Source organism: Chelonoidis abingdonii, chromosome 1, assembly GCF_003597395.2.
Source record: "Chelonoidis abingdonii isolate Lonesome George chromosome 1, CheloAbing_2.0, whole genome shotgun sequence".
NCBI lineage: Eukaryota > Metazoa > Chordata > Testudines > Testudinidae > Chelonoidis > Chelonoidis abingdonii.
The window spans coordinates 32203211-32224753 of record NC_133769.1 but is presented as its reverse complement, the minus strand read 5'-3'; the positions used below and the strand labels follow the sequence as shown (position 1 = coordinate 32224753).

General features: G+C 42.4%; 1 protein-coding gene and 1 long non-coding RNA gene across 2 annotated transcripts in view; one reads left to right on the top strand and one right to left on the bottom strand.

Annotated features, from left to right (window-relative positions):
- The window catches only part of CPNE8 (copine 8), a 246775-nt gene that overhangs the window by 44600 nt on the left and 180632 nt on the right, over positions 1–21543 (bottom strand). Inside the window, 1 exon segment of the mRNA XM_075064967.1 lies at positions 12478–12605. Within this exon segment, the coding sequence (XP_074921068.1) occupies positions 12478–12605 (128 nt within the window).
- Positions 1–21543, top strand: part of LOC142046736 (uncharacterized) — a 471037-nt gene that overhangs the window by 303577 nt on the left and 145917 nt on the right. The window lies entirely within an intron of this gene.

Here is a 21543-nt window from a genome sequence, read left to right as displayed (position 1 = left end):
AAAGCTGTTTTAGATAGTCAACTCAACTGTCAACTCAGATTTACAAGTAGGCTGTTCAAAAAGAATGGCTAGGAATCTGACTTTTCTTTACTACCATGGAATAGTAGCTGTTTAAATGACCTATCCTGAAACTAAGTATTTTACTCATTCTGTACACCTAAGCTAATGTAGTTTTTGTGGAATGCTCAAAAAATCTAGAAGACAAAACATTTTCAGCAAAAATGGCTAAGCTCCTTGCTTAATTAATACTGATTTTTAGAATCAATTTTATCTTGTAGCTCCCTCCTATTCTTTTGCAATCTCTATTTTGTTAGGATCTGTCACATATTTAAGAACTTCAAATGCATAATTCTCTCATTTTTTGGTACTGTTGTTCCAGCAGTTCTCAACTTGAAGGATAAGCTCCCCTGGTGGTGAGGATGAGGTTGTTGTAGGGAAGAAGCCCTAGTATTGATATTAAAATGAGTATTAAAAAAAATTATAATTTATTCTTCTAATGTTATGTCATTACAAACTTGTCTGTGCCTTTACTGAATTTTAAGAGATACCTACAATTATGTTATACCCAGGATGCTTGGATAATATCACAATACATGTTTATGTTTTTGGTTACTTTTGTTATAAAATGTCAGGGTAATTTGAAGAAATTCAAAAAGGTTTTGTTTTTTGTCATCCAGGGACAAGCCAAGCAGCAGAGAAGATAATCCCTCATTGGCCATAAACTATGCTTTTTACATCAAAGTGTTTACGCAGTATTTAAAATGACCTCAATCCCTCCACAAGATCCCATCGCCATCAGTACAAATGAAGTGAAAGAGGGTCTAGCCACAATGAAGAAAGGGAAGGCAGGCTGCAAAGATAGCATCCCCCAGAATTTCTTCATCAACTAGGCCACAGGAAATCCAATGGCTGGTGAAACTGTACATCAAAACCGTGGAATCTGGATGTATCCCAAAAGCCTGGCGGGAGGCTATAGTCATTGCCATTCTCAAACTGGGTAAGCCGACTGATATCACTCCGGTGCACTAACTATAAACTCCTAGAACATAACATTCTCCAGAGAATCAGTCTTCTTGTCAAGTCAGTGATCCCCAAAGAACAAGTGGGATTCAGCCTAAATGCTGTTGTGACCATGTTTTGGCCATTGTAACACATATTAAGGCCCGAGTCCAGAGGAAATTTAAGATCAGCACAGACTTTGTAGACCTGTCATTGGCCCACAGTACAGACTGAATTAAAAGTCTGATGCTAAAGCTCACAAGGATCATGCCCTGCCACAAAACACTACATTTACTATGGATGATGCTGAGCAATAGGTGGCTACATGTCCACCTGGGCAACGAAGTCAGTTTGCTCTAGTTCCTCAACAATGCACTGCCACAAGGCTCAGGACTCATGTTCATGCTTTTCAATGTTTACAAGAGTGACTTGCCTCCAAGCAAATTTGCATATGTGGATAACCTTGCCCTGGCAACACAAGCAGCTACCTTCTGTGACATCAAGTCCACCCTGAACAGGAACCGACACACCAGGGAGGAATATTTCCGGAAATGGAGGCTCAAGCCAAATCCTCACAAAACAGTCATTTCATTCTATCTTGATAACAAGAATGCTAAGTGCGCCCTGAAAGTTACCTTTGGCGACACTGTGCAACATGATACCACTCCAACCTATCTCAGAATAAAGTTGGATTGCACACTAACCTTCCACAATCATCTGAAGAAGGTAACTGTCAAGATGAAGACAAGGGTCAACACAGTCCAGAAACTCGAAAGAACACGTTTAAGAGCATCAGCATTCCAGTGTTATGGACATCAGCAATGAGCCTTATGTACTCTGTAGTCGAGTACTGTGTACAGCTGTGGACAGGAAGTAGCCATTATTGACTTATTGATGTCCAACTAAATACTGCAATGTGGTGCATAACTCGAACCCTCAGTTTGACCTCAACACCTTGGCTGTCAATGTTATTGCACATTCCTCCCCCTTCCATTCGATGTGATGCCGCAACTGTCATAAATACATAGTTAAGGGTTAATGTTTCTTTTACCTGCAAAGGGAACCAAACACCTGACCAGAGGACCAATCAGGAAACCGGATTTTTAAAAGAAAGGGAGGGAACCTCAGGAGGGGTTTGGCTTGAGTCTGGGTCTGTTTGGTTTCTTTCGGCTATGGGAGAACAACTTTTCTTTCTATCTCCAATCTTCTTTCTACCCTTCTACTACCAAGTTGTGAGTACAAAGGTAGCAAAGCAATAGGCTGTTATATGCTTTGTTTTGTATTTACATGTGTGTGCTGTGCTGGACTGGTTTAAATTGGCTATTTTTTGAATCAGACTGGTTATGCCTAATTCTTATAAGCAATTGCCCTGTATGAGCTTTTTATGCAAAGTTGATGTACTATGTAATTCCTTTCTTTTTTATATAAAGTTTTTCTTTTAAGACTTGCTTGAGGTTTTTCTCTAGTTACGGCTACGGGACAACAAGGGGGGTGGAACATCTCTTTGTGTTAGCTTGACTAGGTTTGAATGCATAGCCTCAGGGGGAGGTAGATTGCCCTCTCTGATTTGTATTCAAGGGGAATAGTACGGCATCGCTCAGGCTTACCCAGGGAAGGGGGGAAGCTGGGGGATGAGATAGAGGAGACCCAGGGGCTCTGGGTCTTGGGGGGTCCCCCAGGGATAGGTTGGGGCGACTTGGGGGCGATCAGGAGCCCTGAATCCTGACTGGTGGCAGCGAGATCAGATCCAAGCTGGTAGTAAGCTTGGAGGTTTCATGTCAGCTTCTCAGTTTATGAACGCTAAGGTTCAGAATCTGAGTAGGAGGCTATTACAGCAACCCTTTGGGAATTCCAGAGGATCATGGAAAATGAACATCTTCCCATTCACCAGGGCCTTAACAATGTCCATCACCACCACCTGAAGTTGTATAATTCCTTTTGGGCCCACACATTTAACCTTCAACAATCCAACTTTAACCCTGATGAAGCCTGGAAAGCTGAATGGAGTTCACAAGAAGTCACATATAAACACCTCATGAAAGAGCTGATGCAGAAGATCCCTGGCTTTGATCTCTCATGAAGCTCATGGGCAACTCTAAACTGTATCTGCACAAACTATGACAGATGCGGATACTTGCTGTACAAATGGAAAATTAAAGACTCTCCAGTATGCGACTGTGATCACCCAGAACAGACCGTGGAACGTATAACAACTCAACCCGATTCACAAATATGAAGGGGACATCAAAGCAATAGACTGCTGTTCCAGACACAATTATCTAGCTTAACCATCTAAATGTAAAATTATAGTTATTGCTCTACATTTACATCAGCCATACAATGAAGGATACAGCTTTTATATCTATTTTGTTTTAATGCTATAGTTTAATATTATGATGTAAAAGATGAACTATTATTGAAATTTGTGCTTCATATAAGATATTTAATAGAAATTTTAATTGTAAGTTGTAAATGCCATAAATGGCAGGTCATAAATCCAAGGGCAATTTTAGTCAAAGTGCAAAAGAGCATATTCTCAAAGAACAGGACACTTTACAAGACCCACCACTCTGGTTTAGACATGATCTTTGTCTCAAGAAAACAAATTTTTTTAAAGAGTTTTATGTTTTAGAGAAAGACCTGGTAGCATTAAAAAAAAAGAAAAGAAAAGATTTTTTTGGTTCAGGTTAGTCCAAAGGGAAATATAGGGATGTGTTATCAGAGCTATAAACTAAGGCACAGAAGTGGGCCTTTTCTTTAGACCCTCCTCCATTTTGCAAGAAAAAGCATCAGTTAAAATACCCACAAAATTCATATTGATATACATTTCTTTTACTCTCTAAAATTTTCATTCTTCAAATTAAGAAAACAATTATGGTTGAAAATGTTGGTTCCACTTAGCTGAGGCTTGCCTACACAATGAGTGGTGCAATAAAGGGCTGTGAATTCTAGTGTGCACTAAATGTGCTTTAATGTAGCACTGTTTGAAATGGGACGACATTAACGCACACTAGGGACCATTTAATGCATGCCAGCAGATCCACACAGGGCAGTTAGTGTGCAACACACTAGTGCATACTTGAATTTATATTCCTCTAGTGCAGGTCCACACACCATGAAGACAAACCCTAACTCATTTGGTACGACCCTCCTTTTTTATTTCTGAAATACTTAAATTGCTACGTTTATTTTGAAATGTATATTTGCAAATATTTTGTATCATAGCTTAGTCTAATGATATATAAATAATAAAAAGCAGTATGCACCAACTTGGAATCTAATGACCATGCTAACTGGTTGCTAACTACAAGAAGCCATGTAAGTATAGAATATTTATATTAATTGGGAAAATAATTAGTTATTTTGACAGTGCTTAAGCAACTCCTTCACACAACTCAGAAAGAGAATTGCATCTCCAAGACTTAAGAAAAGACAATGACTTATTTAAAGACTTATTCTAGTCTGAAGACTCTCTAAGAATTAAATAAGTTTAAAAGACTATTATAAGAACTAAAAGCTTTTATATAGAGAACAGGAATGCTTGGACTTTTTGAAAACAAATTCAATTTATATATTAAATACTAATAAAATTGAAGAAATAGCTCAGAAAATGGACTAAATGAAGGAAAGCATTAAATCTCAGCTTTAAAAATGTTCTCATAATTTCCTGCCACAGAGACAAAAGTAGTTTAACTATCAAATTCAGGTAAAGGTATAACGTTATGCATATGCATTAATGGGCTACAGAAAATAAGCTTCTAAGGATACCACATGAAGATACCAAGTGAATATAAGAATGAAAACAACTAATTTAAATCCAGCCAAGCCCTAAAAAATAGGTATGTCTTGCATCACCAACAAAATTATCAAAGAAGAGTATAAAATCTCTGTAATAAACAAGCAGTGTGCACTTTGCTCCCATCCTCAACTTTACAGCAGATAATCACAGTTCATCCGGCAAGCAAACAGCAACTGCCAAATTAAAAAAATAGTCACTGAGCAGCATCAAGAAGAAACAACCCTCCAGTTCAGAAACATCCCCAGGTCTTCAGCATGAATTGGTGAGATGGAAATTAGCCATAGCATTGCCAAGGAATTAGATCTGAATATTCTTGTAATAAATTTAATGGAATATTGAAATGCTATTCTAATTTAAGATATTAACGACTTCTCCTGCTAAAACACCAAATGGTTGAGGATTAGACCAGCTAATCCTAGTGAGGTCTAATATTGGTAAACAGAGAACTAATGGGATGAAATTCAGACTAAAGTTCTTAATGTTCATTAATTTTTACTCACCTTTGCCCATTTATAAACTATTTAGGTAATTATGGTAAACCAAACAGAACTCACCTACCCTTAAACAAAATAATTGTGCTGATCTATAAACTGTTTTAATTACTCAAGATATACTAAGACTGGACTCTACTAATTTTGGGAAATAATATACTTTGGTCTTAACTGCCAAAGAGAAGAGTGCTTTCACCAGAGGCAGGCCCAATCTTAAAGTCGTAATCTCTGGCAAAAGCTTTCCACAGAGTCACATACAGAAGAGATTGCAATTTAAGTAAGCATTATTTATCATTCATATTCTGTTTTCTGTGGTTTTGTATATTTTCTTTTCCTTTCTTAAACATAAAATAACCACAGTTAATTACTGTGATAATTTTCTAGTTTTTAACCAGGGTGTCCCCTAAGAGCCCCATATGCCAGATATAGCAGGAATGACATTCCTAAATTGGCATTCAGAGATTGAGTTTATTATAAGCTGACCCACCATTTCTTTTTTAAGACATTGTTTCTCTAAACATGTCAATCCTTTCTTGGATAAAATTACTTGGTCTAGCAATTTAAAGAAACCCACTTTCACTCTCACAGGTGGCAGGGAGATAAAATGGACACCAGCTAGTTCATATTGCCTGTCCTGTGGTTTTCTGTTGAAGTACATTTGCAATCAGCTGATCTTTTTCAGATGCAAGGAACATTACATTATTGCACGGTGACTTCTTTGAAGTGCAGTGTGCCTGGCACCTCCTGGGACTAGCCGTGGGAACTGGTAGGAAGTGGAGTGCATCTAAATAGGATCTATTCCATGCAACTGAATGAGGGGATGAAAAAAAAATTTGAGAACTTCTGTCACTTACCAAGCTACGCATGTGAATTTTCACTTGATTGATTTTTCTACAACTGCCTTTTTTTTGTTTTAAATAATATAGTAGATAAATCTCTTGCAATAAAGTAAAAAGGACTAACCTGCCTACACTTCCTGTTCAGATTTTATCTGGGGAAAAAACCACTATAGATTCTTCACTTATATGTACAGATGCGCATCACTGTGTAGCTTACAGAATAAACTACTATGTTTCTGCACACATGCAAAATAGCAGTGGATGCTGAATGCTTTTTAATGCATACCTGGATATCTACTAGCAGGATTGAGAATTTGGCAATTCTTAATGCCATTATAAAATCCTTTTTATACCATGCCACACAGTGATAGAGACAGATCTTGCTATTACTTCTATCTGCTATATCTATATTTTGCTAAGCAAAACACTAAAGTAGCTGAATTTTATATTAAAATTATGTAAAAACTATTCATTCAGTATCTTATGCTGACTTTATAAATAAGAATTCTTACATTTTAATTTGCTCTTGGCTTCTTCAGTTCAACACCACAGAAGACTTCCTTATATTGGCTGACAGGTAGGATATTGCACTTGACTTTAAGCCTTGAAAGCATAAACAGAGGAATCAAGTAGGGGCGGTGAGGTTATTTTACCTCTGTATTTCACATGGTGTGACTGCTGCCGGAACACTGTATTGAGTTCTGGTGTCCACAATTCTAGAAGGACGTTGATAAATTGGAGATGGTTCAGAGAAGAGCCACAAGAATGATTACAGCATCAGAAAACATGCTTTACAATAATAGTCTCATGGAACTCTGTTTAGCTTAACAGAGAGAAGGTCAAGGGGTGACTTGATTAGGGTTTGAAGTACCTACACGGAGAACAAATATTTAATAAGGGCTCTTCAGTCTAGCAGAGAAAGGTATAACGTGATCTAATGTCTGGAAATTGAAGCTAGACAAATTCAGACTCGAAATAACGTAATTTTTTTAAAAGGAAGAGTAATTAATTGCTGGAACATTACATTGGATTCTCAATCACCAACTATTTTGCTAAAAGATATGCTCTAGAAATTATTTTTGGAAATGTCCATGACCTGTGTTATACAGGAGCCCAATGGTTCGGTCTGGCCTGGTAATACATGAATTTAAGATCTCTTATAGTTTTCATGGATTTTTTTAACATCAGAATGGAAAAGCCAAAGAAGTCCAAAATAGCCATTGCACAGGCATCGGTGTCTGTGCCAGCCAGGCCATTGGTAGAACCCTCGTGGGCCATATCCACCATCGGGTACTGTTGGTCAGACTGGTGCCGGCTCCTGTGGGAGCTGCAGGATTCCGGCTCTGAATCTGAGGGTGAGGATTCACTCCCCGATGACCATGGGGGAGCGGTGCCAGACGGTACCAGTGAGTGGTGCCAAAAAGAGGGCGACTGGTGCTGCGGCATCAATTGCCAGTTTCCCCTTCGAAGGTGCCTGGGATCTCAGTGCCTTAGCTGTTCTTCCCTCCAGCGCTGGTTCACGCCTGATACCAGATGGCGGTACACTAGGGAAATCAGGTCCTGTGCTGCCTGGAATGCCTCTAGTATAGATTCATAGATTGTAGGACTCGAAGGGACCTCGAGATGTCATCGAGTCCAGTCCCCTGCCCTCATGGCAGGACCAAATACTGTCTAGACTATTCCTGATAGACATTTATCTAACCTATTCTTAAATATCTCCAGAGATGGAGATTCCACAACCTCCCTAGGCAATTTATTTCAGTGTTTACCCACCCTGACAGGAACTTTTTCCGAATGTCCAACCTAAACCTCCCTTGCTGCAGTTTAAGCCCATTGCTTCTTGTTCTATCATTAGAGGCTAAGGTGAACAAGTTTTCTCTCTCCTCCTGATAACATTCTTTTAGATACAAAACTGCTATTATGTCCCCTCTCAGTCTTCTCTTTTCCAAACTAAACAAACCCAATTCTTTCAGCCTTCCTTCATAGGTCATGTTCTCAAGACCTTTAATCATTCTTGTTGCTCTTCTCTGGAACCTCTCCAATTTCTCCACATCTTTCTTGAAATGCAGTGCCCAGAACTGGACACAATACTCCAGCTGAGGCCTAACCAGCGCAGAGTAGAGTGGAAGAATGATTTCTCGTGTCTTGCTCACAACACACCTGTTAATGCATCCCAGAATCACGTTTGCTTTTTTTGCAACAACATCAGATGGAAGTGCCAGTCCTGTGCTCCTATGGCTCTCTCTCAGAAGAGAGTCCAATGGCACCCTTTGGTCTCTTTCTTTTTGGCTACATGGTTTGAACCCTTTACAAACCCTGCAGTGGTCACACACATGAGATTCCCCAAGGCACTTGAGGCAAGGTGAGTGGGGGTCGCTAATGGGCATAGGCTTGTGGCAAGCCTCACATGGCATGAAGCCCTTAGACAGAGGCACGCCCTTGTGCCAGGGATGGGAAGAACCCCATTAAGAGGGGTCCTACTTTACTACTACTAACTAATACTAACTGTAGCAATTAACTACTAATTTTTCAACTATATGCAGGAAAAACAAAGTCTATCAGGGAGAGTACTTGCAAGAGGAAGAACGAGAAGCAGATCCAGCAACCATGACAGGTGGAGAGAAGAAACTGAAAGGGTGGCAGGTTGGCAGATCCCTATATATGGCACCATGAGGGCATGACTCCAGGGGGCACCAGAGACAATCTGATGGACACCACTGAGGGAAAAACTTTCTGGTAGTGGTACACGCAGCACACACACACCTACATTGAAATGGACATGAGCAAGCACTTGAAGAACAACATAAATACTAATGAAGGATGAAGTCTACTGTGATATGAAGATACTCATCCTGTAAGATTACTGGTGCTAAAACTTTTGGATGAACTCCTAATATTACTGATTGGAGGTAGATTATCTATACGTTGTATATTACTGTCTTTTGTATGACTGATCATGATCCCAAAACTGCATGATTTGTCCTCCAGAGTCATTCTGAACTTGAGATTCTGGGTGCAGGCAAAAAACACCTTCTCCTCTCTATTCTACCATGAACTTCAAGGTTAATCTGAGTGAGATCATGCTGAAAAAGAGAATGAACATTTACAGAAATAGTCCTACTGAGGATCTTGGATAGGACCAGGAAGAGGAAGAGGGATCAGGAATATGTGGCTGCCGCTGAGTGTCCTCTGCTTATCTTCTCTGCCAGCTGGTCTTCTAGGCTGTCTAGAGTTCCCATCTCAATCCCTTAACCTCTGAGGGAATGGTGGGGGAAAGTTCCAGGCAGTGCTGTGTCATATGGTGTCCTTTCCAACAGAACAGGGCAACTAGGGAGGGGCAAGAGGGGCAGCTGCTCAGGGCACAGATGGGGCAGCACAGGATTGGGCTCAGCAGCATCAGCCCCTTGTCGCAGTTATTCTTTCCAGTGCCCTCCGAATATCCCCCAAATGTCCCTCCCAGCACACAGAAACCCCTCCAGGATCCCCTCCCCCTGTTAGTGTGCTTTATTTGGAAGTTTGAAATATGGTAACCCTAGGGGTTGCTCTGTTCTCACTGTTTCCGGAGATGGCAGGAGCAAATTCACCTGCCAGCAGCTGCTTGCCCCCAGCTCCTGGGCTGGGCGCTAGGCTCACCTGGCTGAGCTCAGGCTGCGTGACTGCGAGCCCAGCAGCCAAGGGAAGCAAGGGGAGGTTCCACTGTGTGTAGGGAGTGTGGTGAGAGTGACCTGGCTGCAATGGCAGGCCCCTGGGCAGCGAGTGGGGTGTGACTGGGCTGCTGTGAGGCAGGTGCCCAAGGGGAATGAGTACTCCAGGGAGCAACTTGGGGAGCATCTTACGGCAGCCAGGCTTCATGGACAGGGGCTAGTTGCAGGGGGTGTTGCTGGCTGGCACCAAGCTCCTTCGGGACAGAGACAAGAAGGTTTCAGGAGCTTGGCACAGTGCCACCACTCTGCCTGGAAAGCGCCCGGCTGTGCAGAGGTGGCCTGACTTGGGAAACAGGGAAGGGAGGGCTGCCGGGCAGCCAGCCAGCACTTCAGCTTCCACAGCACAAAGATCCAGGGGACTGAGCAGACTAGGTGGCTCCCACTAGCTTCCGGATCTGCTGGCCGCTGGCAGAAGGCAACGGTTTTCAAACTGTGGGGTGCATCTCGCATGGAAGGTGTGCCCCAAAGTTTGAAAATGGCTGTGCTAAATGGGAGGCAGAATTCAGGGGGCGGGAGGGGAGGATGTGATCCTGCATGCCCCCCACATGGCACCTCTAGGGGGCACAAATATGATTGATCACCACAGGTGTTAAAATGCTTTGTTACAGCTCTGCAACAGAGATCTTCCCCAGCTACAGGAAGCACAAGCCTTTCCTGCACTAATGACTTGCTTTAAGGCCATCATCCTTACTTTTCGTTTGTTTTTTTTCACAGAAAATCTCTTCAGAAATGCCGGAGTACTTCTGATGACAATGTTACGACGCTACAACATCCCTTCCCCAATCAGCAGAAAGGCAAACAGATCTGAGAGTCCATTTGAATGAGGTGCCAATCAGCCACACTAGGGATTAAAGCATGTATCAACTCAGAACTTTTAACTGGTATATTTCTCATTTCTATCTTATGTTTTGGAGGAAAGGGACCAACTTTTCTCTACTACATAACTTAGTTTGGTGAAGTTAGAAGTTATAAAATATATCCCTTCATAATGGAAAAAATTGTTCCTAACATACAGATAAGAGACAATAGTTCAGAAAGATTCCAAGCACCTTCTCACTTCTCTTTTGAATATATTGATTCCATATTTTTCTAACTTTTCTTTAAGATTTTTCTGGATTTTCACTGAACAAGACATTTTCAAAATATTAAATTTTCAACATTTTGTTTTTTTCCTCTCTGTGCCTTTTTTACTTTCTGCCACCAAATGAGATAGTGTGTGTGCTTCTCTAGATTTTTTCCATTTTTTTCCATTTCTCTCTTTTTAATTTAATTTTTCCTTTTGCCCCCCCTTAACTTCTCAAATCTACTCAACTTCAGAAAAGTTAGAGAAGCAAAAAGGAAAATTAGCAAAGTTCAACTAACCACCCCACCTAACCCCTGAATGTTATTTATATTATTGTATTCTGTGGCAAAAAGGAAAAAAAGAAAAAGGAAGGGGGGAGAGGAAGAGAGGAAATGAACATTTTAAAATTCAAAATAAAAAAAAATGTTTGGTAAAAACTTAAATTCTTCCACTTAGGTCCTTGTAAAACAAACTACAAAAATTTGAAATTTTTGTGTGAAATGTTTTTCCATTTTTCAGACAACTAATTGTAACATACTTTGTTTTTCCTCAATATAGGTGAGGGTGCTGAAACAGAAAAATGAGACAAATGAAAAATAAAAATTTAATAAAATTAAAATATTTAATCTCCTAAAATGTCATTTTATCAGATCAGATGCCAGATCCTCAGCAGCACAAGTTTATCTACTTGCTACCAAGGAGGACAGGAGAAGAGCAAAGATGGGTTTAAGCCACCTTTGCATACACCATGCCTTCAGTATAAATCTGAATAAGTCTGAGATCAGTTCCAAATTATGCTGGCTTGTAATGGCCACCAAAGAGCCCTTACACTGGCCAGGTATTACCAAAGCGCAACACACTTCAGTCATACCCCTTCTCAATTGCACCCCACTAAGCTGGCCTCTAGAGCAGCCAGAGACTCCTCAAGGGCCAAACTAAGGCAGCTTTCCAGGTCCTCTGTGCTTCTGGAGTAGAACAAATGGGCTGGGAGAGGTTCCAGGACCTGTCTTTATTACACAATAGTACAGTATGCATTGTAGAATCATAGAATATCAGGGTTGGAAGGGACCTCAGGAGGTCATCTAGTCCAACCTCCTGCTCAAAGCAGGACCAATCCCCAACTAAATCATCCCAACCAGAGCTTTGTCAAGCCTGACTTTAAAAACCTCTAAGGAAGGAGATTCCAGCACCTCCCTAGATAACCAATCCCAGTGCTTCATCACCCTCCTAGTGAAAAGGTGAGGCCAAATTCCCTCTTCAGTGAAATAAGTTTAATTGAAAGGTGATCAAGGATCCCTATGTTTACTGTACAGAATATTAAAAAAGAAATTACTATTTGAATAATTTAATTATTTGTGAAACAATATATAATTATATATGGAAAGACCACATGCTAATGATTGCACATGAAGGCAGAAAATTAAAATTTAACTTTCAGCGTTACCTCTATTTCCTGACAGCTGAATGCTTGATTTTTCAACATTAATGTCCAACTACTGTTTGTCTTTTCAATGGAATAGTTATATTGGTAATATGATGTCAATGTATTCGGTTTCTCCAAAGCAAATGTTGGAATACTTACCTTGCTACATGATTAATTACTGGAGCAAAGTTTGTTGGTCCATAAAGCTGTACAGATTTTAAACTTCTATAATATGCCTCCATTACACCATCAATTCCATTGCAATAGGGATTTTGAGGGTTTCCATTCTAAACAGTTGAAGAAAATTGGATAAGATTAATAACTGAAATATTAACAATCAATCAAAATAATCATTATCACAATATACAGAGAAAGTTCTAATATGGTATTTAACTGAAGATCTTGTGTTCCTTTGAGGCATGAAACAAAAGACTGCAATACTGTATGAAGTGTTGTTGCAGCTGTGTTGGTCCCAGGATATAAGAGAGACAAGGTGGGTGAGGGTAATACCTTTTATTGGATCATATTTTGGAATATATTACTACTTAATAATTTCTTATTTAAAAATAATATTGTGACCAGATCCCAATGTAAATACAGTTGTCATAAATATAGGGGGAAGGGTAGTAACCTTTATGTATGCTTGGCAACCATACTGGATTGCCTTACCTGTAAAGGGTTAAGCAGTTCAAATAACCTAGATGGCACCTGACCAGAAGGACCACTAAAAAAGAAGATACTTTCAAATCTGGGGAGAGAGATTTGTTTTGGTTCTGTATGTTGTTCCCTCTCCGGATGGAGGGAGAAGCCAAGCAGGTATAATATCTCCTGAAAATATGCCTGGAATAATCCATCTAAAACCACAGAAACTGTGAGTAGGGTAAGGAAATGCCTTAGGTTATCTTTTGTTTTGTCTTGTTCATTTTCCTGTGCTACAGAGGTAGGTTCATTCCTGTTCTTGTAATTGTGATGCTGAGCCCAGAAGGGAATCCTCTGTGTTTTAAATGTTTGTATTACCCTATAAAGTTACTTTCTATTCTGATTTTGCTAGAGTGATTCTTTTACTTTTTTCTTTAGCAATAAAGTTCTTCTTTTAAGAACCTGATTGATTTCAGTGTCCTGAAGACAAAGGGTCTGGTCATATTGCTAAGGCAACTGATTGGTATATTATTCTCAAGCCTCCCCAAGAAAGGGGGTGAAAGGGTTTGGGAGGATATTTTGGAGGGGGACAGAGATTCCAAGTGATCCTTCCCTGAATTTTTGTGTAAACCACTTGATGGTGGCAGCACAATACCATCCAAGGACAAAGGAAAGGAATTTGTGCCTTGGGGATGTTTTAACCTAAACTGGTAGAATATAAGATTAGGGGGTCTCCATTCAGGTCCCCACATCTGTACCCCAGAGTTCAGAGTGGTGTGTGTGGGGAACCCTGACAACAGTATATAAGTGTAAGGTAAGGTGTAGTTTTTATTGGCTTCAGTATTCTGCTCTATACTGGGCAAACTGATCCTGAGCACGATTGGACCTAGTGCATAAGGGGGACACATGGGACCTGTGAGCTCACTATGTTGGGAGACACAGGACTGCTTGGAATTCTTGTACTTGAGACTAAGCTTTTTGGGGCAGGTTTTTTTTTTTTTTTTACTACATCTTTACAACACCTATCGCACTGAATGCCTATGCACAATGGGCTGCCAATTTGGAGGGATCTATTTATTTGTTTCATAATATGTAAATATGTCAAATCCCAGTTTAAGATTCCATACCGAATCTCAGCGCTAGTAGTTAGAAAAAACCTTAGATTCTGAAATGATTTGATTTTATGAGCCAATTGTCCAGATACACACAACACCTGTAGGCCTCAATCATAATGTTAAACTACCACCACCAAGCACTTACTTGGTGAATACTCTTGGGCTCACTGAATACTCAAAAGGCAGCGCATCTTATACTGGTAGTGACTGAAAGTACACTGAGATATATCCTGTGTCTTCTCTTATTGAAATGTAGACTTAAGCATCTTGAAGATCTAAGGCCCCAAACTAGTCCTCCTGGTTTAGAGCAGTGACAATACATCCCAGAGCAATCATATGGAACTTTATCTTCCCAAAGTCTTTGTTTCGTGTCCTGTGCACTCTGAAAATTATTTTATTTGGGAATAAGGGAATACCAGAAAACACCTTTTCCTTCAGTAAAGTTCTGGCACCACCTTCTATGGTACCTATACTCAACAGCACAAAAATCTCTTCTTGAAGTTTTTCTCATGCAGTACAATGGGAGGGGGGCTTTGGTATTAGATCAAACTGGAGGGAACACTGCCTCCTGTGAGATGTACAGATTTTGAATATGCCCTTGAGTGTGTTAAGAATAATAACTATAATTCCTTCTGGCCTTAAATCAGAAAATCTACCAATCTATTCCCCTATCAAGGACACAACCAATGTTACAGTATGTACCTTTGTTTACTCTTAAGTAGTGTCTATCTCAATCTAACCAAAAATACTAGGAAACCAGCAATCCACACTTCATCTTGACTGTAGAACTGAGATAAGTAAGTTTGAATTGGAATTTTCCAAGGAACTGATCTGGAACGTTTAAACAATATGTTTTAACTACTCTTGGGCAATGGATTAATACAGAGACCATTTTATACATTTATATATGGATGGAGCCTTTGCATAGCTAAAAAAATTCTACCCAGAAGATTAAACAAGGATATAGAATATATAGAAAAAGAGGATGTTTTCCTATGCAGACAAACCCATAATGTTCTGAGAGTTAATCAAGTCACAAAGAAGTAGGAAAACTATAGAATTTATGCAAGGTAGAAATAACTTGCTGTCTGAACCAAAGAAACTGAAGGTTACATGGGCCAAACTTCCTTATACCCCACAGAAGTCCAATGCGTGTTTTCACTCCAAATTAAAAACTGTACTGTGTCTGCCTTATCAATCAGCTATACCATCTTTCTATATGTGGATAATTTGTCTAGGTCCTTCAATATTTCTTATTTTATTGTAAGCTTTGAAGAATGTGAAATGAAAGATATTAGGTATCTGTGACAGTACCTCCCCTAAGGCTTTATGGAAATATGCTTAGAATGTGTTTTATGTTACATGGCATTTGTAGCATATCTTAAAGGTTATGATCTACTGAATCTATTAATCCTATTTGTATGCATGTATCATTTTTGTATTCAAAGTTATGAATAGTGGCTGTGTACTGGTTTGATTTCTTAATAACCTTAGCAGAGCATTTGGCCAGTTCCTAGAGAAAGGAATGTTGAAATTAAGTACCTAATCAAGAGACACTTAAAGAACAATGAATCTTGGAATGCTTCAATCCACATAAGAAGTCTACATGTGACCCATGGCTGCTACCTGGTAAGAAACTGAGTCATGCATGGACATGTGACTTGCCCAGGTGATTCCTAAACTCCATCTTGGAGCTGGACTTTGCATAGGAAGGGGAGGGGATTTTCCAGCCACAAAAAAGTAAGTTTATTTAAGCCCGTGGGACCCCTCCATTTTGTCTTCAGCTGGCTAGAGAGAGACTCTCCACCCCCCAGGATACTTGAAAGAAACTGGAACAAAGGACAGTGTGCAAGGGGTGAGAGTGATCACTGGACCCAGGCTAAAAGGAGATTAGTCTGTAAAAGGAAGCATTCTGGAACTGGTGAGGATCTTATCTGAATTCAGTTTGATTAGACATAGATTTGCACATTATTTTATTTTGCTTGGTGACTTACTTTGTTCTGTCTGTTACTACTTGAAACTACTTAAATCCTACTATTTGTATTTAATAAAACTACTTTTTACTTATTAATTTACTCAGAGTATGTATTATAACCTGGGGGAGCAAACAGCTGTGCATATCTATCAGTGTTATAAAGGGGGAACAATTTATGAATTTACCCTGCATAAGTTTTATATGGGGTCAAACGGATTTGCATTTAGACCCCATTGGGGGTTGAGCATCTGAGTGTTAAGAGACAAGAACATTTCTGTTAGCTGCTTTCAGGTAAACCTGCAGCTTTGGGACAAGTAATTGAGATCTTTGTTGGAGCAGACAGGACAGGATGCTAGAGCCCTGAACCGACAGGGAAGGCAAGGGTAGAAGTAGTCTTGGCACATTGGGTGGCAGCTCCCAAGGGGGGTTCTGTGATCCAACCCGTCACAGTATAATCAAAGAACATATGACCATGTTCACCAAATTCTGTAGAACTATAGAGGACTGTTTTCTTTCTAAATTATTGTTGCACTGTAGAAATTTTATGAATGATATGGCATAAGGAAGCATAAACATCTAACCTGTGTATAGTCTTAAAATATTAAAAAAATTCTTAAAAGGGAGAATTCTAATTAATAGGATGCTCAATACAAAAAACACAATCTCTGACATGAATAAAATGTAAAAAACCTCTGACAAAGAAAAGAACCACAGAAATTTGTTATATATCAAAATTATCTACTGGATATCAATGAAAGTAGCAGGAAAACTGGGGACTAGAAATCAGAAAGCTGGTTGATAATTTCCAGTAGAAATAAAAAAAGCTGCCAACCTCCAATAATCCCTGGAAAGGAGGCATAAAACTGGAGGTCACCAAGTGGAACCTCAGATTTTGCTGAACCCATCAAAGAAGCTGTCTTGTCAGACCTTGAGGGGGACTTTGTGGATGAGTGGGAATGATGGGAATGCATACAACAGGTGCCCGCGAGCAAGTTCTGGCTGAGATTCAGGAAGGAATGAAACTGCTGATGCTTCCTGTTGTGCCGTGTCATGAACAGATCTATCTGTGGAGAGCCCCACCTTTGGAAAATGCTGATGGTGACATCTGGTGAAGAGACCACTTGTGGCCATGAAAGGACCTGCTGAGGCGGTCAGCCAGTTCGTTCTGTGAACCCGGAAGGTACAAGGCCTCCAATTGTATCGAGTGGGCGATGCAAAACTCCCACAACTTGAGGACTTCCTGAGGAGGAGCACTACCTTGTCTGCTTATATAGAATATCGCTGTGGTGCTGTCTGTCAGTATTGATACACATCTGCCCTGAGGATGGGTTTGAAAAGTCTGGCAAGCAAGGCACACTATGCGCAGCTCCTTTATGTTGATATGCAGTGAAAGTTCTGCCTAGGATCAAAGAACCTGAGTCCTGAGATTGCTTAAGTGAGCTCCCCATCCCATTGCTGACACATCTGTGATTAATGACAGTGTTGGCTGAGGTTTGGAGAAGGGTATTTCTGCACATACTGTTTCTGGGTTGAACCACTACCAAAAAGACTCGAGAACCTGAGGGGTAAGAGTGATCGGTCTGTCTAGGTGGCCTTGGTTCAGTCTGTAAACTCGGGCCAGCCAAGCCTAAAAGGGACGAAGTCGCAGTCTGGCATGCTGTACCACATATGTACAAGCAGCTATGTGTCTGAGTAATTTTAGACAATTCTGCACCATTGCGGTGGGGAATCTACTGAGATCTTTTATGACGATGCTCATGGCGAGGAAATGAGCTTTCGGAAGAAAATCCCTGGCCTGGGTGGAGTCTAGCAGGGCTCCAATAAACTCTATCCTCTTAGTGGGGGTTACTGTTGACTGTGCCACGTTCGGAATGAGGCCAACTCTGAGGAACATCATATGTACCAGGCTCACATGGTCCTCCACTTGGGCTCGAGATTCGCCCTTGATTAGCCAGTCATCCAGGTAGGGAAATACCTGCACCTGCTGCTTCCGTAGGTAGGCCACCATGATGGCCATGCACTTGGTGAACACTCTCGGGGCCGTCGAGAGGCCGAATGGGAGGACCTTGAACTGATAGTGGAGATGGTTTACAAAGAATTGAAGAAATCTTCTGTGGGATGGAAGTATGGAAATGTGAAAATACGTGTCGAGGGTGGCGTACCAGTCCCTCAGATCCAGAGAGGGAATGATGGAAGCCAAGGAGACCAAGTGGAACTTCAACTTCTTCATGAATCTGTGGAGGTTTCACAGGTCTAAAATAGGCCTGAGCCCAACCTTAGCCTGGGGGATTAGGAAATAATGGGAGTAGAAAAACTCTTGCCCCTGAACTCTAGAGGAATCTCCTCTACTGCCCCAAAATGTAGGAGCGTTTGCACCTCCTGCACTAGAAGTTGCTTGTAAGAAGGGTCCCTGAAGAGAGATGAAGAGAGTTGGAGGGAAGGTGGAAGGGACAAGAACTGGAGAAAATATCCCAATTCTACCGTTCTCAGGACCCTCTGGTCTCAGGTTATTTGGGCCCAAGCATAGGCACCAACTCTGTGGGTGCTTCGGGGCTGGAGCACCCACAGGTAAAAATTAGTGGGTGCTCTGCACCCACCAGCAGCCAAGCTCCCCTTCCCCGCCCCGAGCACACTGCATCCCCGCTCCTCTGCCTACCTCCCAGCACTTCCTGCTGCCAAATAGCTGTTTGGCAGTGCTTAGGACTTTCCAGGAGGGAGCAGGGAGAACCGGAGATGCAGCACACGCAGAGAAGAAGGCAGGGCAGGGGTGGGACTTGGGGAAGGGGGTGGGGTGAGGGTGGTGTAGGGGCGGGGGTCGAGCATCCACCAGGAACAGTGGAAGTCAGTGCCTATGGGCCCAAGCACAGTAGAAATGGGATAGAGGGTTCACAAAAGATGGGGAAGGATCCACGATGTGAACTGGTGCATCACCTCTGAGCGAATCTTAAAAAAGGTTTTCTTGGAAGCTGGAGACTGCCTCATCGAGCCCTGGGCCTGGTTAGAGGAGGACTGTGGGGGCCTTCACCTATTACTTCTACCCCATTTTGTGTTATAGTCTTGTCTCTGCTGAGAAGGGCAGAAACGAGGTGGGGGGGCTGAAGCTTAAAATGCTTCCTCTTCAGGGCTGGCGTGTGGAGGCCCAGGGATTTTACGTTTGCCCTAGAGTCTTTTAGGCTATAAGCCTAGAGTCTGTCTGTTCTGCAAACAGACCCGAGCCAGGAAAGGGCTAGTCTTGGATGACCTGCTGTACCTCTGGTAGGAGGTCTGAGACCTGCAGCCAAGAGCTTTGATACATAACAATGGCAGTGGACATTGTGTGGGTGGCCAAGTGCGCCAAATCCAATGTAGCCTTGTAATTGTCTTACCCTCCTCGAGAACAGTTCCCAAGTCAGATTAGGAGTTTGTTCGGAGGAGCTCCTTAAACTTGGACAGAGGTCCAAGAAATAAAATTGTAGTGGCTGAGCACCATTTACTGATCAGCAATTCAAAGCTGGAGATCCCCCGTGGAATAGACCTTATAGCCTCAGATGTCCAACTTCCTTGCCTCTTTGGATTTTGGCTCAGTACCTTGCTGCCTTTGCCTTTGCTTGGCATTGGCTGCATCCACAATAAGCATACCTGGTTGAGGGTGGGTGAAAAGAACAAGGTTACTCACCTTTGTAACTGTTGTTCTTCGAGATGTGTTGCTCATATCCATTCTAGTAGGTGTGCGCGCGCCGCGTGCACGTTCGTCGGATACTTTTTACCCTAGCAACACTAGGTGGGCCGCTGGGCGCCCCCTGGATGGCGCGCCATGGCGGCTGATATATAGCCCTGCCGGCCCAACCGCTCTCAGTTCTTCTTGCGGCTACTCCGACAGAGGGAAGGAGGGCGTGTGGAATGGATGAGCAACACATCTCGAAGAACACAGTTACAAGGTGAGTAACCTTGTTTCTTCTTTCGAGTGCTTGCTCATATCCATTCTAGGTAGTGATTCCCAAGCCTTACCTAGGCGGTGGGTCGGAGTGAGACGTTGCCAGAAACAGATGCTGTACCGAAGGCGGCATCGTCTCGCGATGGTCAACCAGCGCATAGTGCAATGTAAAAGTGTGTGCACGGACGACCAGGTAGCCGCCGGCATATGTCTTGGATGGGGACTTGGGCAGGAAAGGCACCGAAGAGACCTGAGCCCGAGTAGAAATGGGCGGTGATGCGACCAAGCGGACGTGAGCCAATTCGTAGCACGTCCGATACACGAGGTTACCCATGATGAATCCTCTGGGAAGTTACAGGGAGACCTTTCATACGCTCTGCCACGCTATGAATAACTGAGGCGAGCGTCTGAAGGCTTTTAGTTCTGCTGATGTAAATGCCAGGGCCTGGCGACATCTAAGGTGTGCAGCTGCTGGTCCCGGCGGCAGGTGTGCGCTTCGGAAAGAAGACCGGCAGGAAAATATCTTGGTGTAAATGGAATGGTGAGACGACCTTCGGAAAGAAGGCTGGGTTGGTCGTAGCTGCACCTTATCTTTGTGAAAGATGGTGTAAGGTGGGTCTACGACCAGGCACGGAGTCGGATACTCGTCTGGCAGAGGTGATAGCTACCAGGAAGGACGTCTTCCATGACAGATATAGTAAGGAGCAGGTAGCTAACGGCTCAAAAGGGGCCCCATGAGTCTAGAGATACAGGTTCAGATCCCACGTAGGGGAAGGAGGCTTAACCGGAGTAATTTCTCTCCAATCCTTTAAGGAACCTGGAACGATGGGGTGTTAAACGTGGAAGTACCAGACTCCCAGGATGGAAGGTGGAGATTGCGCTAGATGGACATGAAGAGAGGGCTAGGCCCTGGCCTTGAGATAGAGCAAGTAGTCCAAGACTACAAGACTGAACGGTCGGATTTGGAACTCCGTGCACACCAGAATGAGATATCGCTTCCACTTCGCGAGATAAGTGGCCGCGCGTAGAGGGTTCCTGCTACCTAAAAGAGACTTGTAGGACCTCAGCTGAGCACGACGCTCAGACTCGTTCAACCAGACAGGAGCCATGCTGTCAGGTGTAGGAGGGGGTTGGGTGACGACTGACGAAGTCTGTGTTATAAGGTCGGGTAGAGAGTAGTGATATTGGAGGCGCCGGACAGGTCGAGCAGCATGGTGTACCAACTGCCTCGGCCATGCGGAGCGATCAGAATCATCCTGGCCTTGTCCTGCGCAGTTTGAGCAGGACCCTGTGACTAACGGGAACGGGGGAAACGCATACAGGAGCCTTCGTCCATGGAATGAGAAGGTGTCCGAGAGGGAGCCCGGGGACGGCCTGTAGGGAGCAGAACATCTGACACTTCTGTTGTTTAGCGGAACAGGTCTATCTGAAAGCCCACCTCCGGAAGACAGAAACAGGACGTCCGACGGATGACCATTCGTGTGTCAGGAACGATCTGCTCAGTCGGTCCGCTAGAGTATTCCGGACCCCTGGAGGAAAGAGGCTATATCGTCGACTGGCTATGCAAAATTCCCCAGTTTTCA